The 25,526-nt window shown below is 36.7% G+C and overlaps 1 protein-coding gene across 2 annotated transcripts in view; it reads left to right on the top strand.

The window, feature by feature from the left end:
* Positions 1–25,526, top strand: part of LOC311077587 (uncharacterized protein) — a 118,867-nt gene that overhangs the window by 39,489 nt on the left and 53,852 nt on the right. Inside the window, exons 12-26 of one of the 2 annotated variants that reach the window (XM_084106122.1) lie at positions 312–452; positions 1,705–1,845; positions 1,934–2,065; positions 2,937–2,968; positions 6,015–6,086; positions 6,234–6,423; positions 7,817–7,936; positions 8,060–8,241; positions 8,351–8,512; positions 8,588–8,794; positions 8,872–9,104; positions 9,188–9,254; positions 9,337–9,428; positions 10,397–10,547; positions 16,383–16,811. In XM_084106122.1, the coding sequence (XP_083962248.1) occupies positions 312–452; positions 1,705–1,845; positions 1,934–2,065; positions 2,937–2,968; positions 6,015–6,086; positions 6,234–6,423; positions 7,817–7,936; positions 8,060–8,241; positions 8,351–8,512; positions 8,588–8,794; positions 8,872–9,104; positions 9,188–9,254; positions 9,337–9,428; positions 10,397–10,547; positions 16,383–16,523 (2,063 nt within the window). In that variant the 3' untranslated portion in view covers positions 16,524–16,811. Of the gene's footprint in view, positions 1–311; positions 453–1,704; positions 1,846–1,933; positions 2,066–2,936; positions 2,969–6,014; positions 6,087–6,233; positions 6,424–7,816; positions 7,937–8,059; positions 8,242–8,350; positions 8,513–8,587; positions 8,795–8,871; positions 9,105–9,187; positions 9,255–9,336; positions 9,429–10,396; positions 10,548–16,382; positions 16,812–25,526 lie in introns of those variants that run through there. The other variant, XM_084106121.1, reaches the window with a different exon arrangement.

The following is a 25,526-nucleotide window of genomic DNA, read 5'->3' as shown; positions in this document are numbered from 1 at the left end:
GTTTTAAACCTGCTCTTAGCCTCTTAACATCCTTGATGTGTCATTTCAAGTGCACAGCCATTGTGAGTGATTCCTTCAGAGTGAACACGGGTGAATCTGACTGCAGTATATGTGGCGATGGATTCAAAACATTAAAAAATAGGACCTGTGTCGGTAATGAGAACCTTGTGTGTTTTAATACAATGTCTTTTTCATAATGTGCATAATACACAGTTAATGCTCTGTATGTCACTCAAAAGAGGGAATTTGTGTAACCGTAGTTATTAAACTTTGTAACAACGTTTCGATTTTGATTCCTGCCTCTCTTACAGATGAAGATGAGTGTGAGACGCGGAGTCCGTGTGGCGAAAACGCTCAGTGTTTCAATACAAATGGAAGTTACTACTGCACCTGTGATAAAGGATTTAAATCAGATCCACCCAAATTCACAGCATCAACCGGACAGTGTGTGGGTACGTGAGGGGTTTATCTGATAAACTATGATTACTATGACTACTATGATTAAAACACTATGATTAATACCAACTGCAAAATGATCAAATGGAATGTTCCCCTCAACCTTTTTCAAAACATTTAAAAAACTGGACATTTTGATCTTTGGTTCACCGGAGTGAACTCTCCGGTGTTGGTGTGACGGCGATTCCAGCGAGTGCACATTACCCTGCTGATCTGATCAGTGATCTGACAGATAGTGTGTTTCTCCCTGGCCGCTTCAACATCCGCAGAGTTTTTCCTCTCACAAAAGAGCTTGCACGCGGCACGTCTTTTTAAAGATGCCTCGCCCGTGCACATATGGTTGCAGTCGCAATGTGTCTAATTCTGATGGGCACAATCGCTGCTTTGTGTGTTTGGGCATTGATCAAGCTAAAGCAGCGTTTGTGGATGATTCATGTTCTCACTGTGGGAACATGACCATCTCCGCGCTTCGGTCGAGACTCAATGAGCTAACTCGAGCGAGAGTCCCCCCACCCACACCCCGATCTACGGTCTCCCAGGAGGCTGTACTTCGGCTGGTGGCCGGGGTGACCTGAGGGTAACGGTGTGGAACAAACCGCCGACTCGTCCACGGTCCACACCCCCCTCTCCAGCGCTGGTACCCGCGAGTGTCCAGACTGAGACCGCTGGTCCCTCTACAGAGGCTCCGCGAATCTCGTTTGGCGCTCCAGAAGAGGATGCAATGTCGATCGCTGCATCACAAGGTGGGCAGGAGTCCTCCGGAAGTGAGGATTCGGCTGTGCTGCCACCTTCGGGTGTGCCAGCATTGTCCGAGTCTGATCCCGAGATGACGGCCATGCTTTCCCGGGCAGCCGCGGCCATTGGGCTTGAGTGGTGTTATCCTACACCGTGTTATCCTCTTTTTAAAATTTGCACCCTGTTGACTTCAATGGGGCAAGTTTTAAACCTGCTCTTAGCCTCTTAACATCCTTGATGTGTCATTTCAAGTGCACAGCCATTGTGAGTGATTCCTTCAGAGTGAACACGGGTGAATCTGACTGCAGTATATGTGGCGATGGATTCAAAACATTAAAAAATAGGACCTGTGTCAGTAATGAGAACCTTGTGTGTTTTAATACAATGTCTTTTTCATAATGTGCATAATACACAGTTAATGCTCTGTATGTCACTCAAAAGAGGGAATTTGTGTAACCGTAGTTATTAAACTTTGTAACAACGTTTCGATTTTGATACCTGCCTCTCTTACAGATGAAGATGAGTGTGAGACGCGGAGTCCGTGTGGCGAAAACGCTCAGTGTTTCAATACACATGGAAGTTACTACTGCACCTGTGATAAAGGATTTAAATCAGATCCACCCAATTTCACAGCATCAACCGGACAGTGTGTGGGTACGAGAGGGGTTTATCTGATAAACTATGATTACTATGACTACTATGATTAAAACACTATGAATAATACCAACTGTTTCCCCAACAGATATCAATGAGTGTCTTGAGAAGACCTCTGAATGCACAGATGGTCTGGTGTGTGTGAACACCGTTGGCTCTTATAACTGCACGTGTCCTGAAGGATTTGATCGTGATGCAAGACTAGACTCATCATGTGAAGGTGAGCGGCCTCACTCGTATTGCTTTCCATTTACTGTTAATCAAACCAAAGAACTTCAGTTTCAGAAATTTCATGCTGAGACCACATGAAAATTACCCAAAAATACATATGGTTTGATGACGATAATTATCATCCAGTATTATACATGTTTGGTATCATTTGAAATGTCTGAATTTTTTAAATGTCTGAATTTTCCCATGGTCATTTTTTTAGGAACTATATAGGCCTAAAACAGTGATGATCTCAAGTGTACCCTCACTTTTTCATGCGTATATATCAATAGGCTTTTATAGAAAGAAAAATTTTAAATATAACAAAGTAGAATCAATGATTTATATATTTTTTTCCTGCCATTAGTGCTACTGGTAGAGTTTAGAGATAGCTGGCACACAAAGGAAAGTGGTCTCTAGACAAATGGTCTCCTACCCCCCAAAAGGTGTCAACACTGAATGTAAATTCCCATTGTTAGCAGATGTTTCCATGTGAAAGAAGTTCTGTCTATATACTGAAATACAACGAGAAGTGACAGAATCTTTGCATTTTGCTCTATTGAACATTTTTCATTGAAAACATTTTTTATTTAATAAAGTTATGCATGGTAAAAAAAAGCACTGGGAAATAAATTTAGGGGGCAAATATTGTCCCTTAATGGAAAAGGTATGACTGAAGTCTAAGTGGAAGAGAGGGGGTACTCAGAAGGAGGTACACCACTCTAAAAAGTTGGATCCACTGCTCTCACCATTAGTCCACAACTGCTGAAATCTTGCTGAATCCACAATGTTGCTGAAATTGCTGCCTAATAAAATAGTTATTTTTCAAAGTTTTGCAGTTTATTATATTATTGTCTTCATGCTGATTTCTGTCATTGCAGGTATAAATATAAAGCTGCTGGAAGGACGCAACGTAAGTTGAGTTTCTGAAATTGAAGTTGTAGAGACTCCTATCAATAATAGTCCAAACTGAAGCAGTGCAATAACATGTGCATTTTAGATATGTGCGTAATCTGAAATATGAATGTGCTTTTCTAATAATTGCTGATGGTTTATGGGGGCATTCAGTCCATATAAGCTGTGAATACTCTGCATACAAAAAACAATTGAAAGAATGAGTTTGTGGACTCGCTAATTAATTAATACTAGAAATTACTACAAATTCCCTTGTTATTTGAGGAGTAACATAAAGCTTACATAATAAAATTTTGGAAATACGTAACTGTCCGTCATTCATTTATTTGCCAAACCAGGGTTTTGGGTAAGCGGGTCCACAATAGCTTTGAAGCCTATACTCTCTGTCATCATCATTGTTCTGCATTCTCATTGTTTGCTGGCAATATGGGGGATTTAATGCGCAGAGAAAGCTGTCCACGAAGCTGTCCATTTCAACCACACATTCTCATTACTTCTTTTACAAACTTTAACTTTTATTCCAGTACTTCTATTACAAAAGTTTGTTAGTTTGGATCAGGTCCGGCCCAAGACATAAGCGAACTAAGTGGCCAACCCCTGCACTGAAAAAAATGATACTTTGGATTAACTTAAAAAAATTGATGTAATTTGTTGCAGCAAATTTTTTTCTAATTTCTCAAATTGTATTTATTTATTTATAACCAACACCATCAGATCACTTTTTTTTCTTTGTTCATCTGTCAGTTATAACTCGGATACAACAGCCAAACAAAATCTAAAGTAAACATATAAGGGTCAAGAGCCCAACTAAATCAAACACTGATCGCCATAATGGTAACTTACAATTTGTGATTTTCTCCTTCAGTGATTCTGCTTGTTAACATCAGGTGTCTTCAATAATAGTCAATCATCACTCAATTAATCACTTAATTATCTCATTAACTTTAACACTCTTTTGGTTTGACATTAAATCACAATTTATGGTTTTAACTAAATCATAAATACAATTTGAGAAAATCCCGCATGTACATTATACATTATACCGCATGGCGGTACAAAATATGACCGCCGCTCAGGCCTGCACTGGCTTTCCACAAAAATAAATGACGTGGAGCAATTTGGCTGTATTGCGTGTTTATGTATATACCTAAAAAAAGTAGTAGTATGTGCATGTCTGTCTGTGTGTGTGTGTATGTGTGTGTGTTTGTGTGTGTGTGTGTCTGTGTGTGTGTGTGTCTGTGTGCGTATGTATGCGTGCGTACATGTGTGTGCGCGTGTGTGTTTGTGTGTGTGTGTCTGTGCATGTGGATTTGTATGTGTGTGTATGGGTGTGTGTCTGTGCGTGTGGATGTCAGTGTGTGTGCATGCTTGCGTTTGTTTGTATTCCTGCATGTGTGTGTGTGACAGTATCATCCTAAACCAGCAACCCTTCTCTCAACACCACCATCTACAGGCCGATGAGTGTACAGTCACTAAATGTGCACATAAATGAATTTATTTTATACCCCCCCATGGATGAAATTCTACGAAACTTAGCATACCCCCAGAGGATGTCAAGTTAATCATACACATGGAATATGGTGCAGTTCTGAACATCTCCACTGAAGACAGGGGCGATTAAAGCAGAATAATATTGCATTTTAATTTTTTATGGGAGGGGCGCAAACCACAAATGAGTGATTATGGGCTAGGTTGATGTGGGCCCTTAAGACCAACATACCATAAAAATGTATTCATCCTCGGTGCCACGGTTCAGGTAGTTATTTAGGAAAAACTGCATTTTTTGGGTTTGGGGGGGCCCAGCGCGGGGGGGGAGTGGCCCCCGGGGACCAAACGAAATTTTTCCGTAAAAGTCTAGTGGGGCTACATGCCCACCAAATTTCATGTTCCCCGGTGTTTCGGTGTCCCTGGTATCGTTGACGAAAAATTCAGTAGATGACGAAAAAAAAAAAAAAAAAAAAACTTTGACAATCCCTATATGATCATAATTAGCTGTAACAAATTACATCAATTGTTTTAAAGGTGCTATAAGCGATCTCACGCGTTTTTTAGGCCAAAACATTTTTTTTCACATACCGCAAACATCTCCTCACTATCCGCTAGCTGCCTGTCCCCTGAACACACTGTAAAAAAAGCGGTCTCTGCAGACAGCCCAGGCTCCACAAACTGCAGCAAAAACAAACTGAGCAACAAACAGAGCGACCCACAGCCCGAAAACATAACAAACTGTTCCAGCCAATAACCGACAAGAATGATGTGGGGGTGGGGTTAGGGGGGTAGTGCGCGGATGAGGAGGAGGGAGGGTCTAGCTAGTCTCCATTTTGTTTGCTAATAATTCAAACATCAACAAGAGGTTACGCCAACCTGTGTAAATGTTTACCAACCTGGATGGTAAACTATTCTTTATTATAGGCTTCTTTGTACTTCACTCACGTTCCAATATCGATGGAAAAAATTATCCTTTTCACACGCAAAAATGTGCTTGGAAACAAACCTTGGAAACACAGTGGCGCGGTGCTTACTGTGAACGGTATGAATTGTACTACTGACTATTTAAACAGAGCAGTGTAAGTTGTATATGTTAGGTTGACTATTTTATTATTATATATTTATTACGGCTATAATGAACAGGCTGCGATGTCAAGATTGCAATGCTGGAATATGTTTACAGTTTGTTTTCAGAAGTTTCAAAGAGTTAGTAAAAGAGTAAAGGAAAAGTTAAAACTTTTTTAACTACGCGTGGTGGGAGGGGGCCCCCAAATCAAATTCTGCTAAGGGCCCCCAAAAGGCTCGGGCTGGCACTGGTTTGGATACAAACACTGTCCACTGTAGCGAGCAAAATACAGAAAAGCACCTTTAGAAAAGTATTTTCATTTCCACCAGTAGGTGGCGACAAATGTTTAAAAAAATATGTCATTGAATCATTTGTTAAAGAAATTTGTTAAAAAACACTGTCTGTGTCTCATTTCAGAGGCACTCAGCATACCCGGTTAAAGTCATCACTCACACATTGTCAAATTCTGTCTTCTCAATTTTGATTTCAGAGTCAGACTGAATCCGTTCAAAATCTTCTAGAGCAGATCGAGAACATTACAGCTCAAGAGCTTCCTTTGACTGTAAGTCTTCAAGAGAATTATTTTATATATATAAAATAATCAAATCAAATGTAATTGTCAGTTACATTGTTGACATTGCAGGCCTGATTAATTGGCTTTCTTAATATTTACATTTACAGTAATTTTTTTTTCTGATCAATAAATTAGACTGTGACCGATGTTTTGAATATGGTCCTCAACGCTTCAGGAGAGATTTCAGAGTCTTCATCATCAGTCAGCCGAGCTGAACTAGCCTCCAACGGAAACCGTGTGTTAAAAGCCAACGAGAAACTCATCTCTACATTGGTGAAGCCGACAGACACAAATGACAGAGTCAGTTTAACTCTTGATGCTGTTGGTGAGTGGAGAAACTGTTATTATTGATGATGAAACTGAGTTTATATATGATATCAGGGAGTTTATATAGTCTAGAGCAGACTTTCAATCCTGAGGAGACAAAATGCCGGATTATGCCGCGTAAACTCCTGCCGCGGAGTGAAGAAGAGGTGGAGTTACGAGGATTCTTAGACAGTTTAAGTGTCCAATGGAGTTACGAGATTTGCTCTCAAGCTATTTTCAACACTTTAGATTGGTTAATAATTTGTAAAAATAACAGAACCACGTGGGGACTGACCAATAGCATCGATTTGTGGAAAAATATGAAATTGACCAAATTTGGACATACGAGGTTTCCGCCCGACAGCGACGATATTAAACTCTATACCATTTAAAGATGATTATATATGACATATCGTTCACAGTATTTATTTGAATGGAAGAAGCCAGATGTTGCAACTGACCCCAACCCAGGGGACAGTTGCAACACAACCATGGGACGGTTGCAACATGTTAAAAATACCTTAAATTTCACTAATTAACTTTAGCTTTTTGTCTCAATGAGCATATAGAATTCTAAAAATATGAACTGTTTTAGGCCTATAGTATTATTTATTTCTATAATAATATTATTGTAACCTATTATTTATTTATTTAGTGATATTTATCAAATAACAGTTATTGAGTTTTGTTTGTTTATGTGTAGAACATAGGCCTACATATATTCAGTGTGCAGGTGTTACAGATGATATTCAATCTCTCCATATTTCAGTGCCAGACAGGAAGAATTGAACAATTTGCAATGCAACAAACTTTTATTAAACATGCAATTTATAACTTGTTGCAACTGTCCCCAAACCTATCAGCCATGACACACTGACTTTGACACATGCTAACTATGTCACTAAGAAGTCAACAAAACAATAATTCAAACTAAGTAAGTTGAAATGTTACTTTCATACCTCCAAAACAAGTTTTGTTCAATAAATGCAGCAGCAGATCTGTCTTCTTGTTGGGGGGAGGGTCTAACTGTGCATGAGCAGGATGAGTGTCATCACTCTAGCTTGTTTCTGATTGGAGAAAAATGACATGTTGCAACCATCCCCTGTTGCAACACTCCCGGTCTCCTCTACCCTAAGATGAATCAACTAAAGATAAAAGAAGACATTACATCTCTCAAGATCTCAGCAGAAGAGGATTAAACAACTCCACAAACAGCATTACCAGCTTGACTTAATTTAACTCTGGTGATTTTGCTGTGTACAAAGTTAACTGATTAGTTCAAACTAGTAATTAAATTAAATAGTTATTTTGTTTTAGTCTTTTTATTGTTTTGTTTTTTGCACATTTGTGCAGATTGAATCAACTTTAATAAAAACAAAAAACAAAACATAACTGCTTATTTTCTAAATCAGAGGTTGAAATCTTCATGGTTGGATCCAGTGTCACCTTAGATAAAATCCCTCGACTTGTCACAACAAATTGTTCTATGGACATCGATCTCATTGAGATCGCCAATAACAACAATGAAACAAGTATGTGAGATGTGTTTTAATACAACATTTTAAATAAAACATTTTTAGAAGATATCACTAAACCACATTTAACTAAAGGTTTTAATGTGTTGAATACAAGTTTCTTCTGTTTCTGTCACACAGGATCAGCTGCTGTGGCTTTCATGAGTTATAACACAATGGAGAATTTACTGAAGCCAGACTTCTTCAACACATCAACTGACACGATTAAAACCATGATGTCCACTGTGATCTCAGCTACTCTTCTCGAAACCACCAACGCTAAACTCACCAAACCAGTCAACTTCACCTTCAAACACATCAGAGTGAGAGACTGAAATGTGTTTTTGTCCAACCTGAGAACTGATGAACATCTGAAAACATCTAATATTCAGTGTTATACTATTTTCTGCATGTTCTTTCTTCTTTTTGCAGGAGTTTGACCCCGACGGTTCTCTGTCCTGTGTGTACTGGAGCATCAGCGAGTGGATTGTAGATGGTTGTTCTGTTTTAAAGACCAACAGCAGTTACACTGTGTGTTCCTGTGTTCATCTGTCCACATTCGCTCTCATCATGCAAACCAGCCGCCCATCAGAGGTACGAGAACATTTATAGTGAGCATTGAAGAACAGCACAGATTTGGCACTCATGTACTCTGACATGTTTCCTCAGAGCGACTCACTGCTGGACGTCTTGAATTTGGTGTGTGTGATTGTGGGGCTGGTGTTCTTCAGTTTGGCCCTGTTGACCTTTGCCCTTTGTCAATGGAGTCCTGGAGTGAATAATGTGGCTCGAATCAACCTCTGCGTGAGTCTGCTGTTGGCTCACCTTCTGTTCCTGCTCACACAACAGTTCCTGAGCCTCATACGCCGTCATCAGGTGAGAATGATGAAGGAGCCCTACAGCTCAGCACAGTCTCACTGAGAATCATCATAACCGTCTCTCATGATCTCCAGGTGTTGTGTGCCGTGATATCAGGTGTGCTGCACTTCCTCTTTCTCTCCGGCTTTGTGTGGATGTTCATTGAAGCTGTGCTGCTCTTCATCTGTGTGAAGAACCTATCACAGATCAGCTCCAAAAGGAGGGGGGTGCTTAGGAGTGGATTCCTGTGTGTGATTGGATATACGGTTGCTCTGGTTGTGGTGGCTGTGTCTGCTGGGGTGGATCCTAAAGGCTACGGAAGTGAAAAGTGAGTTTAGTTTGAACGACTTAGAGATCAACACCTTCATCCTTCATGTTTGTTCATTCAATTATTTTTCTTCCTCTAAACAGGTGCTGGATTAAAATGGATAAAGGCTTTATCTGGAGTTTTCAGGGACCTGTTTGCGTCATACTAGCAGTAAGCACATTTCTCATCATGAATTTGTATTAAAAGGAAAAGTGATTAAAGATTAATTACTGTTGTTTCTCTTACTGTGCAGTTAAACATGATTCTCTTCATCTACATCATCATCAGTCTGACCTCCACCTTGAAAAATCTGAACGCTGAAGTTTCACACATGAAACAAACCAAGTAACAAACAATATGATTTGAACACTCCATGAAATGTGTATATATATATTGTTATATGCTGCATATTTCTAGACACCTTTAACCTTATTTTGATTATTCTCAGGTTAGGTAAAGTCAAATGTGTCCTAAATCATAAGCATCTGAATTTTCATACTCACAATCCACAGGTCAAAGACTTCTTCGTGGTCTGTTCAGCTCACTTTTTTAGAAATCAAAGACTTTTGGCAGGCGAGAGTAGCAAAAGAGTTTCTTAGTTTAAATTAAATATAGTTTTATTATCTACAGGTTAATTAGTTTACATATAAAGCACTAATATATAAAAAAACAAGACAAAACAACATCAAGAGTAAATCGTTTACAAGCGTTGTAACACCGGAGAGGCCATTAAGAATCAGCGTCAGCCTTCATCTTCTCCTTTCAGCCTTTTATAGACCATCTGATTTCTTGAGGTCGCCATCTTTGGAAATCCCCTCATAAATTATCAGTCTCTTACAGACAATTTATCCAATCCTAAGTCTTGAGGTGTCATGAGTTCTGGGAATTCATTTCGGACCTGTCTTTGTTAAGCCTTTCTCCTCTTAGTCTTCCTTCTTCAGACTTTTCTTCTTTGCTGCATTCTGCTCTTCGTCCGCAACACATCTGACGGTAATGCTTGCATTTATCATCTTTCTTTAGCAAAGCTCTTTCTAATACATGTTTTGTTCCTCTCTGTGCTTTTTAATTAATGCTTAAAACATTAAGTTTGGTATGTTTTTTCTTTATAAACCACTTTCTTAAAAAAAAAATATTTAACAATTTCAGAGTTTTTCTTCATAAACCACTTTCTTAATAAACAAGTTTCAAGTGTGGTTGATGACAATACAGAAGTGTTCTACAGACAAAAAGGCATACTTATAACAGGACAATTGCAGATTTTCCACAACAATATAATCAATAAATATATATTAACTCTCCATCTTTCTCTGCAGGAATATGACATTTAAAACACTGGCTCAGTTTGTGGTTCTTGGTTGCTCCTGGATTCTGGGTTTCTGGAAGGAGCTGGAGATCCCCTTCCTGATCTTGAACTCCCAGCAGGGAACCTTCATGTTCCTGGTCTATTGTGTCCTCAATAATCAGGTCAGAAATCAGTATAGACAGTCTACCAGAAAATGTGGTTAATGAATCACAGATTAACTACGATAGCCTACCTATTTTTGACATCGCACATCCTGACTATCGTGGATTCGTACATCGCAATATCGATGCTTAAACGATACATAGTGCAGCCCTACTGGCAAGACAGAGACAAATTTGAGTATCTATCAGTAAAAATATTATAAATCATCAACTAACCCAGCTAATTTATCCCATGCCTCGTTCTTTTGTAACTGGTTCCTATAAGCAAACAACGTCATATCATAAATGATAGGAAATCCAGCAACAGCGATGATCAGCTTCTCCTCCATTTTCTCGGAACTAATGTTTTGGTAGGAACGAAAGTTTACATTGTATGCTCCAAAGCCAGCGCGAAGGAAGTCTATATTCTGATTGGTTGCTGGCGTTTTGCTGCTGTTTGCCGCTGAACCGCATCATAGCTCATTACCATAAAGCAGAGGTGGACAGTAACAAAGTACATTTACTTGAGTACTGTACTTAAGTACACTTTTTGAGTATCTGTACTTTACTTTTATTAGTATTATCTTTTCTGGAAACTTTTTACTTTAACTTCACTACATTTGAAAGACAAATATCATACTTTTTACTCCACTACGTTTCTGTCAAGGTCCTTGAGTAGAAACTAGTAACATCAGTCAGGGGATGATTTTGGTTTGGAAATGAAAGTCGGGTTGACGTCAAAACCAAAAAACTAAGCCAAGGGCACTATTTGAGGGAACAGCCATTTGGGTGTCTGAAACCATTGTAGACGTTATTGAGTGCACTTATTCAATCTCATATTCAATCCCACATAGCAACATTGTGTCGGCCCAGATCCGGCCCACATCTGGCACACATGGAAAGATGATCTGGCCCACATGCAGCATGGACTTACGGCACTTGGGTGGGCCACTCCTGTTTGCCAGATCTGGGCCACAAGCAGGCCATAGCAATGCCACATCTCAGCCAAGAGCAAAGAAATAAACCAGAACTGGAGGATTAAACAACTCCACAAACAGCATTACCAGCTTCACTTATTACCAATCAGACTGACTTTATTTCGGTCAGACGTCTACAAAAGTTTTTATTGAGAATTAACCCTCAGGGGACCACAGTGTTTTGGGGGCCTTTGAGATGTTCTGACATGCCTTGACATTTGTGCTTTTTTCAGTTATTTATAAACATGTTAATGGCAAAGGTGTAAATTCACTCTATATAGCACAAACAGGGCTACCATAATATGCGAGCAACGTGTATGTAGATGTTTGTATTTTTAAGAGAATAATGTTTATGCGTGGTTATTGGAAAAAATTAAAATGAAAGTTGCTGAATTAAGACCACAAAACACATATTAAATATGTGTCCACAAGACTTTTGACTAATGGATGTTGTCCCTTTGTGTTCTAGCTTCAAAATTATGTGAAAATAGTTTTGCTTTATCGTTCACAAAAAAAAAATACATTGATTTAAATGGTGTAAAACAGGTTTTGCTTGGAAAGCCAATATGCAAGGGGGAGGAGTAGTTTACACCTTAGATTGCATAATCTCTGCATAATCTCCCCACCCATTCTGCATAATGACTGCCTAATGAGCCATTCATTCAGGTGTGACACTGACTGAGCCACAATGCAACGACAAAAGATGTATTTAGAAGAAGACTTATATTGACCATTTAAGATTTCGCTTACATTTCTCTTGTAAATATGTTTTGCTATTTTATTAAAAATGTTACAATTACAACAATAATTACAATTTCAACAATATTTCAAGTGTACTCTTTCTTTGTAAAAAAAAAAAAAGAAAAAGGATTATAGGCCTAAATTTTATCATATGTATTCATTAGTTTGAATATAGCCAACATTGGAACATCTAACATCTTAGTCTATGACTTTATTTTTGACAAAAATAGTATTTTTTTTTTTTTTGCAGTTTAATACGTTGCTTATACAAATACATTTTTTTCAACATATTCCAGTGGATTTTTACTCATCTCAGTAGGCTATAGCAAAGCAGTTTATTCTTTCACACACAGACACGCGATTCATATTCAGGCTAAACAGTCTTTACAAATATGTACCCTTCATTCATCTCACAGAAAGGCGAGTCATATTATAGAAATGCGATTCATCTTTTTGCGGTTTGCATAGGCCTACACTAACGTTATTCCATAACGTTATTCCACACGTGAGAAAAGAAAACAGCCTACCTCACTCCTCAGCGCAGCGGGATCTGCTCCTCATATCAGGAGATATTGCTCCTCATCAGCACTGTTCTGAGGAATCGTTTCTCCATAAGGTAGGCTATATTATGCCTCACTCGATCGCGACGCGCTGTGTTTACAGCTGATGGGCGTTTCACACCCCTCAGAATTTGCGTTTGAATAGCACGCGCTCTCCGGGGAGTGGTCACATTACTGTGAATGAACTCCTAATTAGCTCGACAGGAGTCGCTCTCTTTTTATACAGATTACAGAAACTGAGAATATTTGTTTTTTATATAAGTTACTTCTTTTAACAGATGCGATCTCAAGCTTTATGCCCGTGGGTCTGTTTGCCTGTTTGACTAAATTTTCGCGGAGTTATTGATCATTTTCGAACGCGTTTCAAATGGGAGTTCACGGACAGAGGGAAGGCAGAAATCGCATCATGTTAATTTTTCTTTATTTGTCAAAAAGCAAAACACTTTATTTTTATTGTGAGTATACAGAAAAAAAATAGAAACTGAACAGGATCGATTGATGTATTACACGAAAATGAAAGATCAAAATTAACAGAGCATTTGGTGTTTATTTTCATTGCTAAAAAAAAAAAACGAGCAAAACGCGCGGGCGCGTTTGTGGTCCCCTGAGGGTTAACAGAGTTTAACTCTAATCTGTTTCATTTGAAGTCACCATATCAGTGGTTAGTGCTTCCATTAGTTGGGCTCTTAACTCTTATTATATCTATTGTCTTCTTTGGCGGCTGTGACAGTGTGCTTGTCAAACACATTTACAGCAGCAAAGAAAGCTAAAGTGAAATCACAAACCCTGTGTTACTGCAGCGTGAGGTCCAGCAATATTATAACAATCAGTTAGAAGACTTTAACAAACATGAGCACGAATCATTACTGTTCGATGACAAACACAGACATCAATAATCAACGTATGAATCTCAACAATGGTGAGAATCAAAAGTACTTTGCTGCAATGCATGCTGGGTACCATCATTGTACAAAACTCCCAGCATGCATTGCAACATGAATAAATTATGCAGCTAAATTGTCCTATTAATTTGTTTAATTCTAAATATGTGCTTTTATTTTTTTGCTGTTGTTTTTGTTGTGGCATTTAGTAGCTTTTCAGTGATGTTCTGAATTAATCTAAAAAAAATAAAATATTGTCACCCTTGTTGAGATTCATGTGCTGATTTTTGATATCTAAGTGTGTCACCGTGGATTTTTTTTTGTGCTCATGTTTGTTAAAGTCTTCTAACTGATTGTTATAATATTGCTGGACCTCACGCTGCAGTAACACAGGGTTTGTGATGAGAATATATTAATGGTACAACACAATTGTGAGATTCAAATTATCTCAGTGAAACAGGTTATTTCATGATGATTATAAAACCATCACCAGGTAACCATCATCATCTGATCTCATTTCACTTTAGCTTTCTTTGCTGCTGCAAATGTGTTTGACAAACACTCTGTCACAGCTGCCAAAAAAGACAAAATATATAATAAGAGTTAAGAGCCCAACTAATGGAAACACTATTTACTGTAATGGTGACTTTAAATGAAACACATTAGAGTTAAACCTCTGTTAATTCTCAATAAAAACTTTTGTAGACGTCTGACAGAAATAAAGTCAGTCTGATTGGTAAAAAGTGAAGCTGGTAATGCTGTTTGTGGAGTTGTTTAATCCTCCAGTTCTGGTTTATTTCTTTGCTCTTGGCTGAGATGTGGCATTGCTATGGCCTGCTTGTGGCCCAGATCTGGCAAACAGGAGTGGCCCACCCAAGTGCCGTAAGTCCATGCTGCATGTGGGCCAGATCATCTTTCCATGTGTGCCAGATGTGGGCCGGATCTGGGCCGTCACAATGTTGCTATGTGGGATCCCACTACTGGAACTGTGTTCTAGAAATAAATGTGATATTGATATGAGGGTAGGCAGGCATAGATTCAGAGGTACTGTATTGCATTCAACAATGCAACAATAATAAAACAATGCATTGACATTTACTTTTTACTTTTGATACTTAAGTACTTTTAAAAACGAGTACTTCTGTACTTTTACTTAAGTAAGAATCGGTCTTTACAACTTTTACTTGTAACGGAGTAATATTTGACCAGTAGTATCTGTACTTTCACTCAAGCAAGGAAGTTGTGTACTTTGTCCACCTCTGCCATAAAGTTGAGCTACTTTCAACTTTCTGATTGATGCTCTGGTCGCTCAAACGCTGGGCAACAAACTCAAGCTCCTCTCATATTTTCTCTCAAAAAATTGTCTTTTTAAACTAATTTGTGACTGCTGTTTTGTTTTGCTCTATCTCCGTGTTCGTCATTACGTTGTGCATCAGGTCAAGGGTCACTTTTTCACCGAAACGGCCATTCACTGCCATTATAAAGCTTGGAAGAGCCAGGACATTTTTTAATATAACTCTGATTGTATTCGTCTGAAAGAAGAATGTCATATACACCTAGGATGACGTAAGGGCGAGTAAATCATGGGCTAATTTTCATTTTGGGGTGAACTAACCCTTTAACCCTTTAGAGCCGGCTGTGTCGTCGCCGACACATACCAGCAAGCTGTATTCATTTGACCGTAACTCTTCAACCGGTTGCACTATCAAAACCATTCAAATTGCCCCTGACAGTAGACAACATACGCTTTTCGGCAATATACGGCTTATTACGTAATTTCATGCTTTCCATCAGCAAATTACAGCAGTGCGGGAAAGAAGGATTTGAACAGAGAGATACGAAGCGTGGCAGGTTAGAGTGTTTTGGATTGCATAAAATAATAAAAGAAACAAACAAATACATGGCGAAAGAAGTGTTAGACAGCAGAAGAGGGGATTGGGATGATTTTTAATGAAACTTGGGAAGCGGATGGCCATTACTCTTTCACGTATATAAGCATGTAGTGAGTGAATGTGTATGTGTGCGTGCCTATGAATGTGTGCAAAATTCAAAATTCTCGTTTTTTTTTTTCTATTTAAATTAATGTTTTTAATTTCACACACAATTAATGGTCAATAACTGTAATTTGTTGAAAGCTAATCTTTTTCTGAAAAAGATGACACCTTGCACATTAAGTGTCTGTCATCGTCCTGTCAGCACTACACTACCCAGAATCCTCTGTCATCATCACCTTCACCTGCACATCGTCTTGATCATCACCATCACCTGTGTTCTATCATTATCATCTCCTTCACCTGTTGTCTTGTCATTTTCTCTGTGTATTTAAGTTCCTGGTTTTCACTCTTTCACTTGTCGGTCAATGTTTGTGTTTGCACTCTGTTTGTGGACTAGCACACTGTTCCGTGTATTCTTCAGTTTAAATAAATATTGAGTGTTTTGGATCTCTGCCTGGAGCTTCATCTTCTTCTACCCTGAGATGTTACATTAAGATAGCACATTGTTTCAGGATTGTACAGTAAAAAAAAATCTAAATATATGGAAAACACCTATTTTAGCTTCAGGTTCCTAAAGGGTTAAGTTAATTTTTAATTTCTCACCTTCTAAAATGAAATTCTTGAAAAATAACCTGGACCTGTTCTGTGTTTTTGTTTTTTTTAACCAGAGTTTAAAACTATTTCTCTTCTCATTCTTGTCCAGGTCAGGCAGCAGTACAGGAAGTTCTTCAGATGTCCATCAAGAAACACTGAAGACACAAGCATCCATATTCAGCAAAGGAAGTGCCATTCTTATAAAAGTGATTCTGTCATGACCGACTCAGTTACAAATTTCACTAGTTAACCTGCTATATATTTACAGCGGTCAATGCACTTATGTGAATCTATACATTTATTTAAGTGCAACATTTCTTTGGTAGAGGAACTACCATGATTTTTAGAGGCTTGTATACTGGGTTACACTTTTAATATGCTAAAAAAAATAAGATAAAGCAATTGTTTTTCAGTTTAAAGTGTTTTATTAAAGCAGTGTGATATCTGTAACATTTCAAATCTTATTTTCTTTTAAACAATCTATTCAAAACTCAAAACATATTCATAACTCATAATCTCACAATCCAAAAAGATCCCACAGAAGTAATTTGTGAATAAACAAATTTAGTTTCACAATTAAAAACAATAACATAAATTGCCTGTAATAAAACAAAAAAAAAGTTCCATATGATTTTGCATAAGAAATGAACCACAATATCAGTAGTTTGAATCATTTATTTTAAATAAATCTAGTATTTGTTACAAATTTGTCCTCTATCTGACTTTGAGCTTTTGAGTTTCTCACCATATAACATCTGCATCAAGTGTTGTTTCACATACTTAGAAGAGAGAGGATCCAAGCATCACTTTGAGCCACCACTATCTTGGAAATTACTTTTAGTGGCATCAGCAGAACCGTATTAGACCGTATTAGCAGAAAAAGTAAAGGCTGCTTTCACAGAAAGACTTCCCTGAGGTGTCCAAAGGATCAGGCTGCTGATAAGAAACTATATTATTGTAGCCCTGCAACATCACAACATGCTCTACTGTCCATCTTTGGAATAAGTAAACTTAGATGTGTTAGATGTGTGTAGTTGACAACAAAAAGCTGGCCAACCCTGGTGAAAAAAAAGTATACTTTATTATATTTGAAATATATTCCCTTTTTCAATAGTACATTGCAAATATATTTAAAAAAAATATACTATCTTTAAATATATTAAAAGTATATTAGCATCATGCTTTTTATCTATTTTTATAATACAACTTTTAACACACTTTAAAATAATAGTACTTTAGTATATTTTCTAAAAATATATTTAAAAGCAAGCATACTTTTAACATATTTCTAACAAGTGCACTATAAGTTCATTGGTAATAAATATATGCTTAATTACACTTTTAAGAAATATGCTAAAAACAAGCATACTTTTAACATATTTCTAACAAGTGCACTATAAGTACATTGGTAATAAATATATGCTTAATTACATTTTTAAGAAATATGCTAAAAACAAGCATACTTTTAATATATTTCTAACTAGTACACTATAAGTACATTGGTAATAAATATATGCTTAATTACACTTTTAAGAAATATGCTAAAAACAAGCATACTTTTAATATATTTCTAACTAGTGCACTATAAGTACATTGGTAATAAATGTATGCTTAAATACACTTTAAAAAAAAAATGCTAAAAACAAGCATACTTTTAATATATTTCTAACAAGTGCACTATAAGTACATTGGTAATAAATATATGATTAATTACACTTTTAAGAAATATGCTAAAAACAAGCACACTTTTAACATATTTCTAAAAAGTACACTACAAGTCCTTTTAAGTTTTTGTGTATTTAAAGAAAACATACTTATGTTGATCTACTTAAAATAGATTTGAGTATGCAGTGTACAAATGGCTACTTTTGTAATTGTGATTTAAGTATTTTTAATTTAAGTTTATACAATGTTAAAGATAGGCACAATGTACAATAAACACAAATCCATTACAAATTTTACATCAACAATCACACCATTGGAACACACAAGAAAATGTGTTTTCTACTGTACAGAAAGTGGCAGCTACTGGATTGTGATGTCACAAGTGGCCGTTTAACATGCAGCCAAGTAAACACTGGCTATATTGCATGGCCAAAAATGGAAGTTCACTCACTAGGGTAGGTAATCCTGTTCAGAAACACTTTTTTTATACTGGGTGAAATGGTCCTTCCATCCTGAGAGTAGTCAATACATTATGTGTTCAGAAAAAGGAATGAAAAAAATCAGACCTCTGTAGCAGCTGCAGGACAGTAAAAACTCTGACCAATCACTGCCATTCGGTGCAAATGTAAAGAACCAATCAGATGCCTTCATGTCTCGTGCCCGAGCCCCACTGCGTGCGCTGCCCTGCGTGCACTCATCACATCAGCTCACTACACCGAGTAAGCAGGAGTTTGCGGCACAATGGAAGAGAAAATGCAGCAAAATCTACCAATGCCAGCTTTGCTGGTAACTGCTCGCCCTGATAAAAAGCCTAAAGAAAAGAAAATCGGAGGCAGAAAAGGCTGCAACGAAACAGGCACTGGATAAAGCCAGAGAACAAACTTGCGTCAACATTGCAGCATTTGAATGGTGGAGACAACTGAGGGAGCAAAAGTGATGAAAAGCGATGCCGAGGTTGCGTTCTTTCTGCTGAACAGGTAATTATTTGTTTTGCTTCGGGGGGATTTGTTATTTCCATGATATATGTTACGTTAGGCCACGTAGCTACTTTTGTAGCTAGTGCTAACTAGCAATGCTAACATTAGCTTCTCTGTCGGTGTAAGCCAGTTGCGTTACAGGTCTGCTTATCTGACTTTTAGGACATGCCATTTTGAACATATTGCACAGCCATAGTCGCAAGTGTCTGCATTATAATTGTGATAAAATGACGTTAATATTGCTTATAAACGGGACAACTGTGGTGATGTGGCATATGTGTTTTGTTAGCTACGAGAATAAATGTTTGTTACTGTGTGAAATGGAAACAAAGTTTTGTTGTCATTCTTTGTGTGTCTTTGAGATGCAGTAATTATTGTCAGATGTGTAATTGTGATATTCTTCCTAAAGGTAAATCACTGCCAAAGGAGTAGATCCCCAGATAGCAGACCAACATTGAATCTACATTGAATCAATGTTAATGCATTAACCAAAAGATCATTGAATCAATGTTGAAATTTAACATTGATTTTTCATCAGGTTTGCACCCTGAAATAATGTTATATCAATGATGAAAAATCAATCAATATGGTCATAAAATCAATATTATTTCAACCATAATTAAATCACTTATTTAACATTGAATCAACATAAAATCAATCTTACTTCATGTACAGCAAGATTCTATGCTAGTTTATCATGCTTGTACTCTGCATTTTTAAATGACTCCTTTCAGACAGAAACCATATAGGTGTTATGGAGTAACAGTTGGGTTGCAATTAAATATGTTTTTTAATCAAAATGTCATTCAAAGTAAACTACATCCTTCAGTTTACAAGCAAATGTATTTATTTATGCCCCCAAAACTGAACATGAAATTTCACATTCAGAAAAAAAATGCATTTTGTGGTGACAAAGACAGTGCAGTGAGTTACTACGGTAAGAAAGAATGAAACATTACTCTGATAAATATTTCAAGTTCAATTTTATTTATGTATCACATTTAGAACAGACCAAAGTACTTTACAGAAGAACAACATTAAACAATATAGCATGCATTCTATAAAAAAAAAGATATAACATGAATTATAAAATAAAACACAAATAAGAGCAACATAGCTGAGTAACCATAAAAAAAGAACTAGAACAGAAATCAGAACTCAGATATAAATTAATAACACCAACCAAAGAAAATAATCAATATACTAAATAAAATAGGTAGGTTTTAAAACAATTAAAACATAGGCAGAGAAGGGGCTGCTCTAATAGGCAAATGCACACTTACCTCTAACGTTACTTGGGTAAAATACCATACTGTAATTCTAATGAACTCAGGGGTTTCCACCACGAGCAATACCCCCAAGCCGTTCAGGGGCGTAACGGAGCCATCTTTGTACCGAAACAGAAAAAAATAAACTCTGAGGCCTCCTTTTTCCTCTGCCGCCTGCTGTTGTAAGGCATCTAAACAAAACAAAACACAATTAGAAAATATTTGGAAATATGACTAATTATAAATGACAAATGTACTACAAAATTAAGAGAAACTTGAAATTTTGAAAAATACCCTGAATTCAAAATCATTTGAATTTATTTTATTATTTAATTAATTTTAGTATAGACCCTATTACAGCTGTTATTTCTATATTTTTTTACCCATTTTTGGAAGTTCTGGAAACGCTATATCATCATGGATAAAAATAAATAAATAAATAGTTAGCTATTATTGGAATACAAAAATTATATTAGCTGTTGTGCCCGTCGTCTCCCATTTGCGTGCCCAACTAACGTTATGAACTCACGCTTCTTTGCGCCTTTTTTGACTTAAGGTTTAGTTCACACAAGAATGAAAATTAACAATTTACCCACTGTTAGTTTTACCAACGATGACGTTTGGTAAAAGACAAATTGAAATTCAATATGGGAAAATCCCAGCCGTTGGTTTGTTCGTGTTATTAATAAATTTAACATAGCAGTTCATTCCGACTCACCCAGGAAAAGCAAATAAGTTGTAAGAAATATAGATACATAAAAATGAGAAATGAAAGAATAGAGATTTAAGATTAACTAGGGCTGGGCGATTTAAATCGCGATATTGTTATGCGCATCTCGTCAGTAAAGCCGGTTCCTTGATTAGTAGTAAATCACCATCACCTGCTTTCAGATGGAGCGGCATTTAGGGCTGAGGAGATAATTAAGTGATTAATTTAGTGATGATTGAGCATTATTGAAGACACCTGATGTTAACAAGCAGAATCACTGAAGGAGAAAATCACAAATTGTAAGTTACCATTAAGGTGATGGGTGTTTGCTTTAGTTGGGCTCTAGACCATTATATGTTTACTTTAATATTTACTGTTGTTTGTCTGCTGTTATTGATTTATAACAGTTAAATGAACAAAGTAAAATGTTATCTTATAGTTTTGGTTATGTTTTGACATAATACATAATCATACTATGATCTGAAAACTGAAACTTATTGAGATCGTTTGGTTTATCTTGTTAGCTGCATTTTTGTGATTCTTCAGCCTATGATTATCAGTACTTTACTTATAATTCAAAATTATTAATAAACATTGTTCTGATCAAAAGACATTTAGATAAATTTATGTAAAACACAGACATCAATAATCAGCCTGTGAATCTCAACAATGGTGACAATAATAAAGCATGTTGCAGTGGCTGCCACCAATCACAACTCATTAATGGCTCCCATCATGCATTGCGGTATGAATAAATTATGATCTGAATTGTCGATGTAATTTACTTTTCTTAATTGAATATTCTGCTCCTCACCAATGTTGAGATGCATAGACTGAATCTTGACATCTGTGTGTGCCTAAAAGAAAGATTTATTTATTTTTTTTCCCAAACAACTTTTAAGAAATCCTTTATATTATATCAAAAACTCTGGGCATTTATGCAGATTCACAGTTATGCTGTAACCAACAACATAAATCGAAGTCAGAAAGAAGGATTTTAATGAGTTCAGTGATCAAGTTCAAATGATGATTGTCATAATATAACCAACACCACAAGATCACCTTTTTTCTTTGTTCAACTAACAATTATAACTCAGATACCTCAGACAAACAAAATCTAAAGTTAATAATTTATGGGTCTAGAGCCCAACTAAAGCAAACACCCATCACCATAACGGCAACTTACAATTTGAGATTTTCTCTTCAGTGATTCTGCTTGTTATCATCAGGTGTCTTCAATAATGCTCAATCATCACTAAATTAATCACTTAATTATCTCATTAACTTAAACACTCTTGAGTGTGGACTCATACACTCCCAGGAGTGTTCATTTAACACAGGAGTGTTTGCTGTGTACAAAGAGCCGTAGTTAACTGACAAGCTGAGCCATATCGCATTAAATATCGCTGGCGATACGTCCGCGATATTGATGTGATTTGGCTCAGCTTGTCAGTTAACTACGGCTCTTTGTAGTAAATGCCGCTCCATCTGAAAGCAGGTGATGGTGATTTACTACTAATCAAGGAACCGGCTTTACTGACGAGATGCGCATAACAATATCGCGATTTAAATCGCCCAGCCCTAAGATTAACTTACCTCTAAAAATCACTCTGTCGTTGCCCGAATGCTTCGTCTGTCTGTTTCGCGCTTGAAATCTGTTAGCCGCGTTTGAATTCTTTTGACTGTTATCCACGCTTCGATCTGATTGGCGGTTGGCAACCAATGTTAGGATTGTCTAGGCAACCAGTGGAGAAATTTAAGCTGACCAAAAATCAACATTGATTCAATGTTTGTCTTTTCAACACTGAAAAACATTGAATTATCAACATTGATTCAATGTTTGTCTTTTCAACACCGAAAAACATTGAATTATCAACATTGATTCAATATTATTTTAACATTGAATTTTCATCATTGTTCCAATATTATTTTAGCATTGATTTTTCAACATTGATCCAATATTATTTAGCATTGTATTTTCAACCTCAACCAAAATGATGATTCTGATGGAATTTCAACATTTAATCAATGTCACCTTGCTATCTGGGTCACCACAGCAGACGACGCCTCGTGCAAAGCCTGACCTGTCAGCCATCCCTGGACACTCCTTTTCTTATATATATTTATTTCTTATTTATTATATGTAAATACAGATTGTTTATGACAATCAAAAGCAGCGAAAGTACAGATACTTGTGTAAAAAAGTATTTCTCTTAGGTCTCTCTTGTTCGTTTTAAAAAAAAAATTTAAAAAAAAAGTGTTATACCACATTCATTGTCATTATTCATTTAGCATGTAAGGAGGTAAGAAAAGTAATAGCTTGTTTATGCTGAAATGGTAAAGGAAAGGCATTTATCGTTTCAAAATATTTATTCCAACATGACAAAAATACTCTGCTTTCCTGTGACCTGCAGCTGACTCCGACTGTGGATGCGCGTTCATGTTTGTGGGGGCGTAGCTTTGGACGGAGTACTGACGGGAGGGGGTGGAGCTTAGAAGAGGTGCCGCTTTCAAATCTTGCTAGCTCTCCAACATTACCTACTATAGCTTTAAAGTATATTGTACAAAGTATAGCTAAGTAATATTTGTTTATTAATGTGCATTTGTTATTGAAGACAAAGTGTGCTATTTGTAGTATTTGGATTAAGCCAAAGGTATTACGGAGAATATCATTTTTACTCAAAAATAATAGACTTGTATATTGCTCGTAATGATTTTGTAATGTACTTGTAACACAGATAAAGTACACTTTATTATCACTTATCAAGTATGTAAATAGTCCCTACACAGGCATATACTTAAAGTATACTAAGTATACTTGAAGTTGTTCCAATTTAGCACACAAAAGTACACTAAATAGACTTAAAGTTATGCTTTACTACAATTTAAATACAACTAAAATATACTTAGTACAAAATTAGTTGTTTCAAAATAGCACACTTAAAGTTAACTAATCCTTAACACACTTGAAGTATACTTATAATTAGTGTGGCTGCAAGTATACTTAGTATATATTTTTAATAAATTTACGGTATATTTCTTGTATGTTTCGAAGACACTTGTAATTAATTTGTAATGTACTTGTAACACAAATAAAGTACACTTTAATACACTAATCAAGTATGTAACTAGTCCCTACACAGGCATATACTTAAAATATACTAAATATACTTAAAGTTGTTCCAATTTAGTACACAAAAGTACACTAAATACATTTAAAGTTATGCTTTACTACAACTTCATTACTACTAAAATATACTTAGTACAAAATTAGTTGTTTCAAAATAGCACACTTTAAGTCAACTAATCATTAACACACTTGAAGTATACTAATAATTAGTCTGGCTTCAAGTATACTTAACATATTTTTTTTTCACCAGGGAAGAGTTCGCAGCTGGAGACTTTCTGCTGGACTTGACCCAAAGGAAACTAAAATGGGGGGAAACTAAAAATTTAGGAAGCTAAAAATGTACATGACAAACACATAAACCAGTCTAGTCCAGCAATGTTTTTGGTTCAGATAATCTCTCATTGGCAGTACATTACAGAATAACAGTTTGACAATTTCAGCAGCCCCTCATGTTCATCCTTTAAATGCTATGAAACCAAAAATTCCCAATGGAAATGTCTCCAGCATTGCAGTATACATGGCTCAAGAAGCCGGCAAAACATTTGTGATAGTGTCCTTGGCACTCTGGCTTAATCTTTCGGGAAACTTGACCTCATACTCAACAATCAAGTCCCCACGACGATCTGGGGATTTCGGAAGAGGAAGACCCTCCCCGTTGACACGTCATTTCATCCTGGGATGGACAATGTCTTGAGTTGTTAAGTTAACTGTGTGATTATCCAGTGTTGGAACGTTAACTGTGCAACCACAAAGTGCCTGAGAAAGTAGAGAAGAACAGGATTAGAAAAATACAGACAGAGAAGAAAAGAGTTTGTAAGCCAACTTTTAAAATGGGAGCCCATCTTACCTCTTTGAGTGCAATTTTTGCAGAATAAATAATGTCCGATCCGTCTCTTCTGTACACTGGATATGGCTTATCCTTCCCCACAAACACCACATCTACGGGAATATTTGATGGCGTCTCATCCTAATCATAATATTTTTAGCCTTTTCAATGAAATCCAAATAATCAAATCAATTAAAAAAAAAATCATTGAAAAGGCAAAAAAAAATATGCTGTACAAGGACAGTGCTGCTATAATTAATAAAGTAAACCTAATTCAGAAATTGGGCTTTATAGACCATTTCAAGGACGTAAACAATAACAAACTCGTTGGAATGCTACTGCGCATGTCTGGCCCTGAAGCACTTCCGGTGGCACCATTTTTAAACCACAGAGCTGTCAAAACAAAATGACTAGCACATACTTTTTAAGTCTAGCTAAAACAGAACAGTTAAGATATTTTACAAAAATTCAAATCGGCGATAGCGTGGAATTACCGGACCCTTTAAATCAGATGCTGCGGCGACAACTATTCACTCAGAACGTAAAACATTTACCTGCAGTGTCGTATCCAGACGTGTACCATTATCTGGTTGAGACCGAGTGTGTTTACACGAGAGAAGCGGTCAAGGCATTTCGTAGCCTAGATGCTTACAACTACTTCCTTAGTGGAAAAGTTGG

This window comes from Abramis brama, assembly GCF_963993115.1.
Source record: "Abramis brama genome assembly, chromosome: 2".
NCBI lineage: Eukaryota > Metazoa > Chordata > Actinopteri > Cypriniformes > Leuciscidae > Abramis > Abramis brama.
Note: the sequence above shows the minus strand (reverse complement) of the source record. Positions and strands in the feature narration are given on the sequence as shown.